Genomic DNA, 18,479 nt, shown 5'->3' with positions numbered 1-18,479 from the left:
CTTTTTAGTTTAAAGCCTTATCTACAGCCCTGGCTTTTCGATTCACCAGGACAGAGTCCCTAGCCCAGTTTAAATGGAGCCAGTCCTAACGGAACAGCTACCTCTTTCCCCAGTACTGGTGCCAGTGCCCCATGAATCAAAACCCCTGTTTCCTACACAACTCTTTGAGCCACGCATTTAATTCTCTGATCTGGTTGACCGTAAGCCAATTTGCTCGTGGCTCAGGTAGTAATCCAGAGATTATTACTTTTGAGGTTCTATTTATTATTTTAGACTCTAGCTCCTCAAACTCTGTCAGAAGAACCTCATTCTTAGTTCTCCCTATGTTGTTGATTCCTATGTGGACCACGACAACTGGATCCTTCCACTTATGCTCCAAGTCCTTCTTTTCCAGTCCTTAAGCCTGGGACCAGGCAGGCAACACAGCCTTCGGGACTCTCGATCACAGCTGCAGAGAGCAGTGTCTATCCTCCTGACTGTACTATCCCCGACCACTACCACATTCCTTTTTACTTCCCCCACTTGAATGGCCTCCTGTACCACGGTGCCATGGTCAGTTTACCCATCTTCCCAGCAGTCTTTGATCTCATCCATATAGGTAGCAAGTACCTCGTACCTGTTGGACAAGGTTAAGGGCTGAGGCTCCTCCATCACTAGATCCTGGGTCCACATACCTGCCTGATTCGCAGTCACACCCTCCTGTCCCTGACCATTGACCAAATCTAAACTACTGTCTTACCTAAGGGGTATTGGTTTTGATATCACTTGCAAGTTTCTTTTCATACTCTCTTTTTTTTTTGCATACTCTCTTTTTGTAGCTCTTACTATCTGTTTTGTGACCCTTTGTTGATCTTTGTATCTTTCCCATTCGCCAGGATCTGTGCCATTTTTTGCCTTTTTGTATGCCCTTTCCTTATGTCTTATACTGTCCCTTACCTCTTTAGTTGTCCATGGCTGTTTTTTTGGCAAGTAGAGTTCTTGCCCCTCAGGGGTATAAACCGATTCTGTATCACGTTAAATGTTTCTTTAAACATTTCCCACTGATCATCAGTCGTTTTACCCATTAACAGATTTGCCCAGTTTACTGTGGACAGTCTCTGTCTCATCCCATTGAAGTCGGCCTTACCCAAGTCTAGAATCTTAGCAGCTGACTCACACGATACAGCACAGAAGGAAGCTAGATAAGCACATGAGGGAGTAATGAATAGAAGGATATGTTGATAGGACGAGATGAATGGTGCGGGGGGGGAGGGGGGAAGGAGGCTCGTGTGGAGCATTAACGCTGGCGTAGACAAGTTGGGCCGAATAGCCTGATTCTTTGCTCAATTTTAATTTGGGTTGCAGGTGCATTGGGGGCGGGGGGGGGGGCTACGGAAATCGGGGAAATGAGCAGCGGGAAACAAACCCGGCTCCAACATGCCAAATTCCGCGTCTCACAAAGATGCACGGGGTGCGCGCGCCGTACCCGAACCTGGAAGTCCCACCGGCAATTAAAGCCGGCAGGATGATATTTAAAGAAGCAAATGTACCTCATTGAGGTACTTAAGGTACTTTATTTCTTACATACTAGGTCGTTAAAATGATTTTCAACTTACCTGGGCGGTTTTCTCATGGCTTCTGATTCACAGTGAAACCAGGATCAGTCAAAAATATAGTAAATAAATGAAATAAAATAACATTTCACAATGTAATAAAAATAAATCTACCTTTGAAACGATGTCACCTGCACCCCTCTACTCCGATGTCCGGTGTCTCTCCGATATCTTCCCCCCGAAATCTCCCTCTCCGATGTCTCCCCCAAGCCCCCCCCCCTCCACCGCCCCCGGTGTCTCCCTCTCCGATGTCTCCCTCTCCGATGTCTCCCTCTCCGATGTCTCTCCCCCCCTGATGTCTTCCCCCCGATGTCTCCCCACCGATGTCTCCCCCTCCGATGTCTCCCTCTCCAATGAATCCCCCCACCTCCCCCCCCCCAGCCAATGTCTCCCTCTCCAATGTCTCTCCGAGGACTCTCCCCCCGGCTCTGATTTCGCCACCTGATCTTTGCCCCTCGCTGGATGATGTCTCTCTCTCTTTCTCCGCCCCTTCCACCCTCGGCAGCTCCTATCAGCTGGCTGCCGGGTGCGAAACCCAGAAACAAGATTCATGAGCATCGATTACCTCGCGATCGCATGGAGAAAGGTAAGTTTTTATTTTTCGGGTTTGTCGCGCGCCCATTGACCCTGCCCCCCACCTCGCTGCTATCCCACCACCCTTTTAAAATTGAGCCCTATGTAACTCTAGGTAAGGAGAACATTCGGCCCATTGTACCTGTGCCGCTCATTGAAAGAGCTATCCAATTAGTCCCACTCCCTCGCTCTTTCCCCATAGCCCTGCAAATTATTCTCCTTTTTAAGTATTGATCCAATTTCCTTTTGAATCAATCTGCTTCCACCACCCTTTCAGGTACTGCATTCCAGATCATAACGACTCACTGCCTCATGTCGCCTTTGGTTCTTTAGCCAGTTACCTTAAATCTGTGTCCTCAGGTTACTGACCCTTCTGCCACTTGAAACAGTTTCTCCTTATTTACTATATCATGATTTTGAACACCTTTAACAAATCTCCCCTTAACCTTCTCTTCTCTAAGAAGAACAACCCCAGCTTCTTTAGTCTGGAAATATAGAAAATATGAGCAGGAGTACATCATTCGGCCCTTCGAGCTTGCTCCGCCATTCAATATGATCATGGCTGATCCTCTATATCAATACCATATTCCGCTCTCTCCCCATACCTCTTGATACCTTGTCTCTCCATGTAACTGAAGTTCTGCATCCCTGGTACCATTCTCGTAAATCTCCTCTGTACCCTCTCCAAGGCCTTGACATCCTTCCTAAAGTGTGGTGCCCAGAACTGGCCACAGTACTCCAGCTGGGGTCGAACCAGTGTTTTATACAGATTTAGCATAATTTCCTTGCTTATAAGCCAAGGTTTCCCTCTGCCTTTTAACAGCCTTCTCAACTTGTCCTGCCACCTTCAATAACTTGTGTACATACATATGCTTCCTGGTCTCTCCGTTCCTGCATAAGAGCATAAGAGCTTAATAAATAGGAGCAGGAGTAGGCCATATGGCCCCTTGAGCCTGCTCCGCCATTCAATCAAATTGTACCATTTAGTTTATATTGCCCTCCTCATTCCTCCTACCAAAATGAATCACTTCACATTGCTCTGTGTTAAATTTCATCTGCCTTATGTCTGCCCATTTCACCATGTCTGTCCCCCTGAAGTCTTTTCCTATTCTCCTCACTGTTTACTACATTTCTGAGTTTTGTGTCATCAGCAAACTTTGAAATTATGCCCTGTATACCCAAGTCCAGGTCATTAACATAGATCAAAAACTGCAAAAGTCCTAATACCGACCTCTGGGGGACACCACTGTATACTTCCCTCCAGTTTGAAAAAGAACCGTTCACCAGTACTCTCTGCTTTCTGTCCTTTAGCTAATTTTGTATCCATGCATCCATTGCCCCTTTAATCATATGCGCTTCAATTTTGCGAACAAGTTTATTATGTGGTATTTTATTAAACACCTTTAGAAAGTCCATATAAACAACATCAACTCCACTTCCCTCAGCAACCCTCTCCATTAATTCATTAAAGAACACATTCACATTAGTCGAACACAATTTGCCTTTACAAATCCATGCTGGCTTTTATTTATTAACCTGTATTTTTTCAAGTACCAATTAATTTTGTCCTGGACTATTGCCTGTAAGAGTGTCCCCACCAACGCTATCAGGCTAACTGGCCTATAGTTGCCAGGTTTATCCTTCTCCCCTTTTTCGAACAGGGGTCCAACATTTGCAACCCTCCAGTCCTCTGACACCACTCCTATACCTAAGGAGGATTGGAAAATTGTGGCCAGAGCCTCTGCAGTTTCCACCCTTACTTCTCTCAGCAACTTAGGATGCATCCAATTGGACCGGGTTTCTTTTCTAATTTGAGCGCTGCCAACCTTTTAAGTTCTTCCTCTTTATCTACTTTTATCCTATCCAATTTCCCCACTACCTCCTCCTTTACTGTGACATTGGCAGCATCCTCTTCTTTCGTGAAGACAGATGCAAAGTATTCATTTAGTACCTCTGCGTCCACAAGAAGATCCCCATTTTGGTCCCTAATTGGCTGTACCTTTCCTTTGACTACCCTTTTACTATTTATATGTTTATTTAAGACTTTTGGGTTCCCTTTTATGTTACCCGCTAATCTATTCTCATATGCTCTCTGTCCCTCTTATTTCCTTTTTCAGTTCTCCTCTGTACTTCTGTATTCAGCTTGATTCTCTACTGCATTATGAACCTGACATTTACCATAAGCCTCCTTCTTCTATTTCATTTTAATTTCTATATCTTTAGTCATCCAAGGGGCTCTAGCTTTGGATGCCCTTTCTTTCCCCCATCAGCATAATAGCTCCTCTATTGTTCCTTAATTCTAACCAAATAGGTTCTGTCTTTGAACCCTCAAGTACATCATCCCTTTCCAGGGATGTAGCGGTAGCTTTAATCACTACTGCTACCCTCTCCCTTTTTTCCTTCCCTATCTTTCCTGAATACTTTGTAGCCAGGAATATTAAGTTCCCAAGGGGGAAAGAAAGGGCATCCTCTTTCTCCTCTTTGAAGGCCTCCCATTGCTTATTTACTATTTTACCTGCCAATCTTTGATTCCAAACCACCTGGGCCAGATCCCTTTTCAACTCACTGAAATGAGCCCTCCTCCAGTTGAGTATATTCACCTTTGATTTGCCTGCAAAGTTGCTCCTCTATCTCCTTCCCACTATTGAGGTGGCCTGTAGTACACCCATCAGCGTAATAGCTCCTCTATTGTCCCTCAAGTACATCATCCCTTTCCAGGGATGTAGCGGTCGCTTTAATCACTACTGCAACCCCCTCCTTTTTTTCCTTCCCTATCTTTCCTGAATACTTTGTAGCCAGGAATATTAAGTTCCCAATCCTCCCCTTGTTTGAGCCAGGTCTCAGTTATTGCCACAACATCATAATCCCATGTTGAAAATTTTGACTGCAGCTCACCAACCTTATTTACCACGCTCCAAGCATTTACACACATGCATTCCAAACCCGCTTGAATTTCTCCCCTGTCTGATCCCTCCTATTTCTGAACTACTCTTTATTCTAATGCTGTTTGTTTCTCCCAATCCTCTGTGCATCTTGTCTCTCCTAATGCTTCACCCTGGTGCCCCTCCCCCAGTCAAATTAGTTTAAACCCTCCCCCACAGCAGTAGTCAACCTGCCACGAGGACATTGGTCCCAGCCCTGTTGAGGTGCAACCTGTCTATCTTGTATAGGCCTCTTCTTCCCCAGAACAGGTCTCAGTGCCCCAGGAATCTGAAGCCCTCCCTCCTGTACCATCTCTCCACCCACGCATTAACCTGCCTTAACTTACTGTTCCTATACTCATAAGCATGTACCACTGGAGTAATCCAGAGATTACGACCTTTGAGGTCCTGCTCTTTAACTTCCTCCCTAGCTTCTGAAACTCTGTCTGCAGAACCTCAACCCTTTCCCTTCCTATGTTGTTGGTTCCAACAGTTTTTTAATTCGTTCATGGGATGTGGGAGTCGCTGGCGAGGCCAGCATTTATTGCCCATCCCTAATTGCCCTTGAGAAGGTGGTGGTGAACCGCCTTCTTGAACCGCTGCAGTCCATGTGGTGAAGGTTCTCCCACAGTGCTGTTAGGTAGGGAGTTCTAGGATTTGATGCCCTTGACATCAAGGCAGCATTTGACCGAGTGTGGCACCAAGGAGCCCTAGTAAAATTGAAGTCAATGGGAATCAGGGGGAAAACACTCCAATGGCTGGAGTCATACCTAGCACAATGGAAGATGGTAGTGGTTGTTGGAGGCCAATCATCTCAGCCCCAGGACATTGCTGCAGGAGTTCCTCAGGGCAGTGTCCTAGGCTCAACCATCTTCAGCTGCTTCATTAATGACCTTCCCTCCATCATAAGGTCAGAAATGGGGATGTTCGCTGATGATTGCACAGTGTTCAGTTCCATTCGCAATCCCTCAAATAATGAAGCAGTCCGAGCCCGCATGCAGCAAGACCTGGACAACATCCAGGCTTGGGCTCATAAGTGGCAAGTAACATTCGTGCCAGACAAGTGCCAGGCAATGACCATCTCCAACAAGAGAGAGTCTAACCACCTCCCCTTGACATTCAACGGCATTACCATCGCCGAATCCCCCACCATCAACATCCTGGGGGTCACCATTGACCAGAAACTTAAGTGGACCAGCCATATAAATACTGTGGCTACGAGAGCAGGTCAGAGGCTAGGTATTCTGCGGCGAGTGACTCACCTCCTGACTCCCGAAAGCCTTTTCACCATCTACAAGGCACAAGTCAGGAGTGTGATGGAATACTCTCCACTTGCTTGGATGAGTGCAGCTCCAACAACACTCAAAAAGCTCGACACCATCCAAGATAAAGCAGCCTGCTTGATTGGCATCCCATCCACCACCCTAAACATTCACTCCCTTCACCACCGGCGCACAGTGGCTGCAGTGTGTACCATCCACAGGATGCACTGCAGCAACTCGCCAAGGCTTCTTCGACAGCACCTCCCAAACTCACGACCTCTACCACCTAGAAGGACAAGAGCGGCAGGCACATGGGAACAACACCACCTGCACGTTCCCCTCCAAGTCACACACCATCCCGACTTGGAAATATATCGCCGTTCCATCGTCGTCGCTGGGTCAAAATCCTGGAACTCCCTTCCTAACAGCACTGTGGGAGAACCGTCACCACACGGACTGCAGCGGTTCAAGAAGGCAGCTCACCACCACCTTCTCAAGGGCAATTAGGGATGGGCAATAAATGCTGGCCTTGCCAGCGACGCCCACATCCCATGAACGAATAAAAAAAAATTTTGACCCAGCGACGATGACGGAACGGCGATATATTTCCAAGTCAGGATGGTGTGTGACTTGGAGGGGAACGTGCAGGTGGTTGTTCCCACATGCCTGCTGCCCTTGTCCTTCTAGGCGTTAGAGTTTGCGGGTTTGGGAAGTGCTGTCGAAGAAGCCTTGGCGAGTTGCTGCAGTGCATCCTGTGGATGGTACACACTGCAGCCACAGTGCGCTGGTGATGAAGGGAGTGAATGTTTAGGATGGTGGATGAGGTGCCAATCAAGCGGACTGCTTTGTCCTGGATGGTGTCGAGCTTCTCGAGTGTTGTTGGAGCTGCACTCATCCAGGCAAGTGGAGAGTATTCCATCACACTCCTGACTTGTGTCTTGTAGATGGTGGAAAAGCTTTGGGGAGTCAGGAGGCGAGTCACTCGCCGCAGAATACCCAGCCTCTGGCCTGCTCTTGTAGCCACAGTATTTATATGGCTAGTCCAGTTAAGTTTCTGGTCAATGGTGACCCCCAGGATGTTGATGGTGGGGGATTCGGCGATGGAAATGCCGTTGAATGCCAAGGGGAGGTGGTTGGACTCTCTCTTGATGGAGATGGTCATTGCCTGGCACTTGTCTGGCGCGAATGTTACTTGCCACTTATGAGCCCAAGCCTGGATGTTGTCAGGTCTTGCTGAGCATTGGTGAGCAGGTTATTGGTGAGTAAGTGCCGCTTGATAGCACTGTCAACGACACCTTCCATCACTTTGCTGATGATTGAGAGTAGACTGATGGGGCGGTAATTGGCCGGATTGGATTTGTCCTGCTTTTTGTGGACAGGACATACCTGGGCAAATTTCCACATTGTCGGGTAGATGCCAGTGTTGTAGCTGTACTGGAACAGTACATGGACAATGACATCTGGCTGTTCTCCTCCTTCCCCCCACAAATGTATAAATATTCATTTTGTTTTTGCCAAAGTGTGCTGCCTCACACTTACGGACATTGAATTCCATCTGACACTTTTTTGCCCATTCCACCATCTTATCAGTATCCCCTTGCAGTTTCCTTTCATCCTCAGAATTGTTTATTATGTCTTCTATCTTAATATCTGCAGCTTTGGACACCGCTCCCTCTAGTTCTTTATCTAAATCTTTGATGTAAACAGTGAACAGAAGTGGTCCCAGAACAGAACCCTGTGGGACACCTGTCCCCACTGTCGAACTCTCTGAGAAACGGCCCTTAGGTCCCTTCTAATCACTTTTTAATCCAATTTGCTACCCACCCCTTAATTCCATGTGTCTTAAACTTCTCCATTAGTGTCCTGTGTTCTACCTTGTCTAAGGCTTTCTGAAAGTCCATGTACATCACATTCACTGCATTTCCCCCATGCACAACATCTACCATCATCTCAAACAACTCTAGCAGGTTTGTCAAGCACACTGTCCCTTTTTGATATTTTTTTTCTAGTTCTAATTATTTTCTTATCAAATATTTAGTAATCTTGAAAGTTTCTAAAATTTTCCCTGCCACAAATATTAAACTAATTGATCTGCATTCATCTGCGTTAGCTCTGTCTCTTTTTTTGAATTGTAAACAATTTTACAACACCAAGTTATAGTCCAGCAATTTTATTTTAAATTCACAAGCTTTCGGAGGCTTCCTCCTTCCTCAGGTAAATAAAATTGCTGGACTATAACTTGGTGTTGTAAAATTGTTTACAATTGTCAACCCCAGTCCATCACCGGCATCTCCACATCTTTTTTTGAAAATAGATATTACATTGGTCATTACTCAGTGCTCCAGCATACATGCATACTCCATGGAATCCTGATAAATGTTCAATAAGTCTTGTTTAAGCATATTTAGGAATATATTATTGTCTTAATAGTGACATATTACATGTTAGCTTACTGATATATTTTAATTTGGTGAACCATTCTTTTACCTGAACCATTTCTAGGTGTCGTAGGTTGCCTAAAGGCTTGAAGGAATGGCAGGCATTTCTGGATCTGAAGAAGAAAATAGATGATTTCAGTGAGTCATGTCCTCTCCTGGAAATGATGTCCAGCAAATCAATACAACCAAGACATTGGGAACGGATATCTGCAGTAACAGGGCATAAATTTAACGTCACATCAGAATTATTCTCCCTGAAAAACGTTATGGATGCACCACTGCTTCAGTTTAAGGATGATATTGAGGTATGTTGAGGCATTAGTCAGTATTACCTAAAACTCACAGGTGGAGAAATTGGTTTTGGGCGATAACACAAAATGGACGATAGCGGATCAGCAGCCACTTTACACTCTGCCCAATTTTCTTTTCCGTTGACTTTCTCCTAAGACCAACTTCACCCCCGGATTCTTCATCCCACCTCTCCATATAATATGGAATTATTGTTAGTTTCTCTGTCCTTTCAGCAAACATCCAACATTCTTTGCATTGTCTGTTCCAAAACTATCCTGCGTCTGCATCTGCACCTTCGTTGGGATCCTATTTTTTAATTCATTCTCTGGATGTGGGCATCGTTGGCAAGGTCGGAAATTATTGTCCATCCCTAGTTGCACTGACAACCAAATGGTTTGTTAGGCCACTTCAGGTGTCAATCACATTGGTGTGGGATTGGTGTCACATATCTTAGGATCATAGAAATTTACAGCACAGAAGGAGGCCATTCAGACCATCGTGTCTCTGCTGGCCGAAAAAGAGTTATCTTTCGAATCCCACTTTCCAGCTCTTGGTCCGTAGCATTGTGGGTTATGGCACCTCAAGTGCACATCCAAGTACCCTTTAAATGCAATGAGGGTTTCTGCCTCTACCACCCTTTCTGGCAGTGAGTTCCAGATCCCCACCACCCTCTGGATAAAAAAAAAATCGCCTCAACTGCCCTCTAATCCTTCTATCAATCACTTTAAATCTATGCCCCCTGGTTATTAACCTCTCTGCTAAGGGAAATTCTCTTTCCTCTGCACTCTGTCTAGGCCATTCATAATTTTATACACCTCAATTAAATCACCCCTCAGCCTCCTCTGTTCCAAAGAATACAACCCCAGCCTATCCAATCTTTCCTCAAAGCTAAAATTCTCCAGTCCTGGCAACATCCTTGTAAATTTCCTCTGTACCCTCTCTAGTGCAATCACATCTTTCCTGTAATGTGACCAGAACTGTACACAGTACTCAAGCTGTGGCCTAACTCGTGTTTTATACAGTTCCAGCATAACCTCCCTGCTCTTATATTCTGTGCCTCTGCTAATAAAGGAAAGTATCCCGTATGCCTTCTTAACGAACTTATCGACCTGTCCTGCTACCTTCAGGGATCTGTGAACATGCACTCCAAGGTCCCTCTGATCTTCTACACTTCTCAGTATCCTACCATTTATAGTGTGTTCCCTTGCCTTGTTTGCCCTCCACAAATGCATTACCTCACACTTCTCCAGATTGAATTCCATTTGCCACTTTTCTGCCCACCTGACCAGCCCATTGATATCTTCCTGCAGTCTGCTGCTTCCCTACTCACTATCAACCACACGGACAATTTTTGTATCATCTGCAAACTTCTTAATCATGCCCCCTACATTTAGGTCTAAATCATTAATATGTACCACAAAAAGCAAGGGACCTGGTACTGAGCCCTGCGGAACCCCACTGGAAACAGCATTCCAGTCACAAAAACACCCGTCGACCATTATCCATTGCTTCCTGTCACTGATCCAATTTTGGATCCAACTTGCCACTTTCCCTTGGATCCCACTGGCTTTTACTTTTCTGACCAGTCTACCATGTGGGACCTTGTCAAAAGCCTTGCGAAAATCCAGGTAGATTGCATCAAACACGCGACCCTCATCGACCCTCCTTGTTACCTCCTCAAAAAATTAAATCAAGTTAGTTAGACACGACCTTCCCTTAACAAATCCATGCTGACTGTCCTTGATTAATCCATGCCTTTCTAAATGACAATTAATATTGTCCCTCAGAATTTTTTCCAGTAGTTTGCCCACCACTGAGGTTAGGCTGACTGGCCTGTAATTACTCAGTGTATCCTTTTCTCTCTTCTTAAACGACAGCACAACGTTAGCAGTCCCCCAGTCCTCCGGCACCGTGCCTGTTGCCAGAGAGGCTTGGAAAATAATGGTCAGAGCCTCCACTATTTCCTCCCTTGCTTCTCTTAGCAGCCTGGAACACATTTCATTTCCCTTAATATTTCCTCTATCACTATGTTTATCCCATCCAATATTTCACATTCCTGCTCCTTAACTTCCAAAATTCCATAGACTCTGGAACAGTTCCTACAGATTGGAGTCTGGCAAATGTATCCCCACTATTTATAGAATCATAGAATCATAGAAGTTTACAACATGGAAACAGGCCCTTCGGCCCAACATGTCCATGTCGCCCAGTTTATACCACTAAGCTAGTCCCAATTGCCTGCAATTGGCCCATATCCCTCTATACCCATCTTACCCATGTAACTGTCCAAATGCTTTTTAAAAGACAAAATTGTACCCGCCTCTACTGCTGCCTCTGGCAGCTCGTTCCAGACACTCACCACCCTTTGAGTGAAAAAATTGCCCCTCTGGACCCTTTTGTATCTCTCCCCTCACCTTAAATCTATGCCCCCTCGTTATAGACTCCCCTACCTTTGGGAAAAGATTTTGACTATCTACCTTATCTATGCCCCTCATTATTTTATAGACTTCTATAAGACCACCCCTAAACCTCCTACTGTCCAGGGAAAAAAGCCTCAGTCTATCCAACCTCTCCCTATAAGTCAAACCATCAAGTCCCGGTAGCATCCCAGTAAATCTTTTCTGCACTCTTTCTAGTTTAATAATATCCTTTCTATAATAGGGTGACCAGAACTGTACACAGTACAGCTTAAAAAAGGAGGGAGAGAAAAAACAGGGAATTACAGACCAGTTAGCCTAACATCAGTATTGGGGAAAATGCTAGAGTCTATTATAAAGGATGTGATAACAAAACACTTAGAAGGCATTAACGGGATTGGACAAAGTCAGCATGGGTTTATGAAAGGGAAATCATTCTTAACAAATCTACTGGAGTTTTTTGAGGCGGTAACTAGTAGAATAGATAGGGGAGAACCAGTGGATGTGGTGTACTTGGATTTTCAGAAGGCCCCACACAAGAGGTTAGTGTGCAAAATTAAAGCACATGGGATTGGGGGGAATGTACTGGCATGGATTGAGAATTGGTTGACAGACAGGAAACAGAGAGTAGGAATAAACGGGTCCTTTTCCGGGTGGCAGGCAGTGACCAGTGGGGTACCGCAGGGATCAGTGCTTGGGCCCCAGCTATTCACAATATATATCAATGATTTGGATGAGGGAACTGAATGTAATATTTCCAAGTTTGCAGACGACACAAAGCTGGGGTGGAATGTGAGCTGTGAGGAGGATGCAAAGAGGCTCCCACGTGATTTAGACAAGTTGGGTGAGTGGGCAAGAACATGGCAGATGCAGTATAAAGTGGATAAATGTGAGGTTATCCACTTTGATTGTAAAAACAGAAAGGCAGATTATCTGAATGGTGATATATTGGGAAAAGGGAAGGTGCAACGAGACCTGGGTGTCCTTGTACACCAGTCGCTGAAAGCGAGCATTCAGGTGCAACAAGCAGTTAGGAAGGCGAATGGTATGTTGGCCTTCATTGCAAGAGGATTTGAGTACAGGAACAGGGATGTCTTACTGCAGTTATACAGGGCCTTGGTGAGACCACATCTGGAATATTGTGTGCAGTTTTGGTCTCCTTATCTGAGGAAGGATGTCCTTGCCATGGAGGGAGTGCAACGAAGGTTTACCAGACTGATTCTTTGGATGGCAGGACTGACGTATGAGGAGAGATCGGGTTGACTTGGCCTATATTCACTAGAGGTGAGAAGAATGAGAGGTGATCTCATCGAAACATATAAAATTCTAACAGGACTAGTCAGACTAGATGCAGGGAGGTTATTCCCGATGGATGGGGAATCCATAACCAGGGGTCACAGTCTCAGGATATGGGGTATGCCATTTAGAACCGAGATGAGGAGAAATTTCTTCACTCAGAGGGTGGTGAACCTGTGGAATTCTCTATCATAGATGGCAGTGAAGGCCAAGCCATTAAATATATTCCAGAAGGAGATAGATATATTTCTTAATGCTGAAGGAATCAAGGGATATGGGGAAAAAGCGGGAACAGGGCACTGAGTTCGACGATCAGCCATGATCATTTTGAATGGCGGAGCAGGTCTACTGTTGCTCCTATTTTCTGTGATTCTATGATTCTGTGAACTGCAATGTCTGCATCGTCTCCTTCTTTCGTGATGCAACGGGGCCGATTTTAGGATGGCCGAGTGGGTGCGGTGGGGGGGGAGTGCTCCTAAAATGAGGGATTCCCGGAGCGGGTCCGGAGACCAGCTCCAACCCGCCCACTTCCGGGTTCCCAAATGACGCGATTGGGTGCGCGCGCAGGTCCCGCATGCGGGACTCCCATCGGTAATTAAAACCGGCGGGATGACAATTTAAATACTTACTTACCTCGTTAAGGTACTTGACAGACCTCATTGAGTGGAGATTTTGGCAGGGGTGCAATTTTCATGGATCCTCACCGTGTTTTCCGTGCTGTGGGAAACACTCCCCGTTGGAGCAGACGTGTTTAAGTCAGCAGCTAGTGGCAGTTGCAAAGGATTTTTTGACAGTTGGGGGGAATACCCCATTTATTGCAGCAGGACACTCTGTCACTTCAGACAAAGCTTTGGCTGCAACACCTTTGTCTTTCCACTCAAAATTATTAATTTTTACCCTAAACTCTGCTGTGCAAACACATTTACCTACTTTGCTGACCCCCTCAAACTCACACCGTCAGGATGAGGGGGCGCCATAGCTGCATTCATCACTTTATCCGAGGACGAGCAACATCACCAGCCTCGCCAAGCACGTCATCCACCTCCGCCACATGGAGCTCCACGACAAAGTGCTGCGCCACAGGCACCTTTTCTTTTAATTCGTTCATGCGATGTGGGCGTCGCTGGCAAGGCCAGCATTTATTGCCCATCCCTAATTGCCCTTGAGAAGGTGGTGGTGAGCCGCCTTTATGAACCGCTGCAGTTCATGTGGTAAAGATTCTCCCACAGTACTGTTAGGAAGGGAGTTCCAGGATTTTGATCCAGCGACGATGAAGGAACGGCGATATATTTTCAAGTCGGGATGGTGTGTGACTTGGAGGGGAACGTGCAGTTGGCATTGTTCCCACGTGCCTGCTGCCCTTGTCGTTCTAGGTGGGAGAGGTCGCGGGTTTGGGAGGTGCTGTCGAAGAAGCCTTGGCGAGTTGCTGCAGTGCATCCTGTGGATGGTACACAGTGCAGCCACAGTGCGCCGGTGATGAAGGGAGTGAATGTTTAGGGTGGTGGATGGGGTGCCAATCAAGCGGGCTGCTTTGTCCTGGATGGTATCGAGCTTCTTGAGTGTTGTTGGAGCTGCATTTATCCATCACACTCCTGACTTGTGCGTTGTAGATGGTGGAAAGGCTTTGGGGAGTCAGGAGGTGAGTCACTCACCGCAGAATACCCAGCCTCTGACCTGCTCTTGTAGCCACAGTATTTATGTGGCTGGTCCAGTTAAGTTTCTGTTCAATGGTGACCCCCAGTATGTTGATGGTGGGGGATTTGGCGATGGTAATGCTGTTGAATGTCAAGGGGAGGTGGTCTCTCTCTTGTTGGAGATGGTCATTGCCTGGCACTTGTCTGGCGCAAATGTTACTTGCCACTTTGCAGCCCAAGCCTGGATGTTGTCCAGGTCTTGCTGCATGCGGGCACGGACTGCTTCATTATCAGATGGGTTGCGAATGGAACTGAACACTGTGCAATCATCAGCGAACATCCCCATTTCTGACCTTATGATGGAGGGAAGGTCATTGATGAAGCAGCTGAAGATGGTTGGGCCCAGGACACTGCCCTGAGGAGCTCCTGCAGCAATGTCCTGGGGCTGAAATGATTGGCCTCCAACAACCACTGCCATCTTCCTTTGTGCTAGGTTTGACTCCAGCCACTGGAGAGTTTTCCCCCTGATTCCCATTGACTTCAATTTTCCGAGGTCCCCTTGGTGCCACACTCGGTCAAATGCTGCCTTGATGTCAAGGGCAGTCATGCTCACCTCACCTCTGGAATTCAGCTCTTTTGTCCATGTTTGGACCAAGGCTGTAATGAGGTCAGGAGCCGAGTGCACAAAATAGTCATGCAACTACACATTCTCCCACTGTAGTGTGACCCAATGGGTGGCATCAAGTGTGGGTGTTCATGGAGAACCTCATGAAAGGGACTTATTGCACAAGCCAGTCAAAGAATGGCCATGATGTAGCAGTAGTGGTGACAATATAATATTTAATGTTAGTTGAACCAGAATCAAATATAAATAAAAAACTTGACAAACCATGAATCACCCTTGTGCATCCCCTTTGTACTCACGAAACCTTTGCCTTACGCTTCCTACTACCCTAACCAGTAACACCTAGAGTGAGGCATCTTTAAACCTGGGAGCAGCCTTTTCCCTCGGCTGCTCCATTCTGTAATTTTGGCTGTTTGCTGCACGAGCAGTATTGGAGGACTGCCCCTTTAAATAGGGCTCCTCCAGCTGACAGCCTGTGATGCGGGTGCACAGTCCACCCACTGCGCTTGTTTCAAACGGGCAACCCGGAAGCCAAGGTAAGTGGCTTCAATTTACCCGCGATCGCGTGGGGAACGCAACGATTTGACTGGGCGGGTTACCCACGTGCCCAGTCGCCCCCCCCGCCCCGCTGCCAACCCGCCTCCCTGGTAATATCGGGGCCAAAGTATTCATTAAGAACCATACCTACGTCTTCCGCCTTCACATATAGGTTATCTTTTTGGTCTCCAATAGGCTGTACTCTTTCCTTAGTTATCCTCTTGCTCTTTATGCATTTATAAAACATCTTTGGGTTTTCCTTGATTTTACTTGCAATATTTTTTCATGCCCCCTCTTTGCTTTCCTAATTTCCTTTTTTTCTAATTTTGCCCCTGCACTCACGATACTCCTCTAGGCATATAGACCAGATCAGTTTCCTTCTCAATGAACCTTAAGTTAGGTTTCTACGACAATCCAACAGCTTCATGATCACTTTTACTGATACCTGCTTTCCAGTTATTTTAAACACAATTCAAACTTAACTGCTTGCATAAACCCTTCTCCTCTGCCTTCTCCACCGGCAATCGGGTCCTTTAACATTGGGTCGGGTGGAGCACTGAAGTAAGTTACTTTGATGCAGGCGACCCCGAGGGCTGGTTTTTCTGAGTGCAGCCCACAGTGGTATGGGCTGCCTCAATCTTGGAGAGGGGTCCTCAAACAGGCATTAGGCCCCTTATTTGCATCTGCAAAGGGCCTTTTCAGACATCGGCCTTGGATGCCTATTTTTTTCCTGTACCAATATAGCGGGCGTTGCACTTCTGGTCAGAAACGTGCTCGCACTTCCTGCCCAAAATATTGGGGGCTTGGTAAGCTTCTAGCCAAGCTGTTCCAGTACAGCTACAACACTGGCATCTACCCGACAATGTGGAAAATTGCCCAGGTATGTCCTGTCCACAAAAAGCATGACAAATCCAATCCGGCCAATTACCAGCCCATCAGTCTACTCTCAATCATCAGCAAAGTGATGGAAGGTGTCGTCGACAGTGCTATCAAGCGGCACTTACTCACCAATAACCTGCTCACCAATGCTCAGTTTGGGTTCCGCCAGGACCACTCGGCTCCAGACCTCATTACAGCCTTGGTCCAAACATGGACAAAAGAGCTGAATTCCAGAGGTGAGGTGAGAGTGACTGCCCTTGACAACAAGGCAGCATTTGACCGAGTGTGGCACTAAGGAGCCCCAGTAAAATTGAAGTCAATGGGAATCAGGGGGAAAAGTCTCCAGTGTCTGGAGTTATACCTAGCACAAAGGAAGATGGTAGTGGTTGTTGGAGGCCAATCATCTCAGCCCCAGGACATTGCTGCAGGAGTTCCTCAGGGCAGTCCTAGGCCCGACCATCTTCAGCTGCTTCATCAATGACCTTCCCTCCATCATAAGGTCAGAAATGGGGATGTTTGCTGATGATTGCACAGTGTTCAGTTCCATTCGCAACCCCTCAGATAATGAAGCAGTCCGAACCCGCATGCAGCAAGACCTGGACAACATTTGGCTTGGGCTCATAAGTGGCAAGTAACATTCACGCCAGACAAGTGCCAGGCAATGACCATCTCCAACAAGAGAGAGTCCAACCACCTCCCCTTGACATTCAACGGCATTACCATCGCTGAATCCCCCACCATCAACATCCTGGGGGTCACCATTGACCAGAAACTTGACTGGACCAGCCACATAAATACTGTGGCTACACGAGCAGGTCAGAGGCTGGGTATTCTGCGGTGAGTGACTCACCTCCTGACTCCCCAAAGCCTTTCCACCATCTACAAGGCACAAATCAGGAGTGTGATGGAATACTCTCCACTTGCCTGGATGAGTGCAGCTGCAACAACACTCACGAAGCTCAACACCATCCAGGACAAAGCAGCCCACTTGATTGGCACCCCATCCACCACCCTAAACATTCACTCCCTTCACCACCGGCACACCATGGCTGCAGAGTGTACCATCTACAGGATGCACTGCAGCAACTCGCCAAGGCTTCTTCAACAGCACCTCCCAATCCCGCGACCTCTACCACCGAGAAGGACAAGGGCAGCAGCCACATGGGAACAACACCACCTGCACATCCCCTTCCAAGTCACACACCATCCCGACTTGGAAATATATCGCCGTTCCCTCATTGTCGCTGGGTCAAAATCCTGGAACTCCCTTCCTAACAGCACTGTGGGAGAACCGTCACCACACGGACTGCAGCAGTTCAAGAAGGCGGCTCACCACCACTTTCTCAAGGGCAATTAGGGATAGGCAATAAATGCTGGCCTTGCCAGTGATGCCCACATCCCATGAACGAATAAAATAAACCTCCTCACAACTCACATTCCCATGTAGTTTTGTGTCATCAGCAAACTTGGAAATATTACATTTGGTCCCCTCATCAGAATCATTGATATAGATAGTGAATAACGGGCCCAAGCACTGATCCCTGCCGTACCCCACTAGTCACAGTCTGCCAACCTGAAAAAGACTCGTTTATTCCAAGTCTCTGTTTTCTGTCTGTAAACCAATTCTCAATCCATGCAAGTATATTATCCCCAATTCCATGTGCTCTAACTTTGTTCACTAATCTCCTGTGTGGGACCTTGTCAAAAGCCTTCTGAAAATCCAAATACATCACATCCACTGGTCCCCCCTTATCTATTCTACTCGTTACATCCTCAAAGAACTCCAATAGGTTTGTTAAACATGATTTCCCTTTCATAAATCCATGTTGACTCTGCCAAATCCTATTCTTATTTTCTATGCCTCCCTTATGAGCTGTAATTCTAACTAGAAGATGCAGTGGAATTAAAAGAGGCAGCTCAGAAATTACTTAATAAGTTTGACAAAATATGCAAGTACGCAGAGCAATAGCAGCTGAAAATTAATGCAAACAAGTGGAAACTGCTACACATATGT

At 46.5% G+C, this 18,479-nt stretch overlaps 1 protein-coding gene across 1 annotated transcript in view; it reads left to right on the top strand.

The window, feature by feature from the left end:
* Positions 1 to 18,479, top strand: part of LOC137322210 (dynein axonemal heavy chain 8-like) — a 1,468,904-nt gene that overhangs the window by 591,191 nt on the left and 859,234 nt on the right. The window contains exon 36 of the mRNA XM_067985326.1: positions 8,851 to 9,091. Coding sequence (XP_067841427.1) covers positions 8,851 to 9,091 — 241 coding nt within the window. The remainder of the gene's footprint in view (positions 1 to 8,850; positions 9,092 to 18,479) is intronic.

This window comes from Heptranchias perlo, chromosome 5 (genome assembly GCF_035084215.1).
Source record: "Heptranchias perlo isolate sHepPer1 chromosome 5, sHepPer1.hap1, whole genome shotgun sequence".
Classification (NCBI taxonomy): Eukaryota; Metazoa; Chordata; class Chondrichthyes; order Hexanchiformes; family Hexanchidae; genus Heptranchias; species Heptranchias perlo.
Note: the sequence above shows the minus strand (reverse complement) of the source record. Positions and strands in the feature narration are given on the sequence as shown.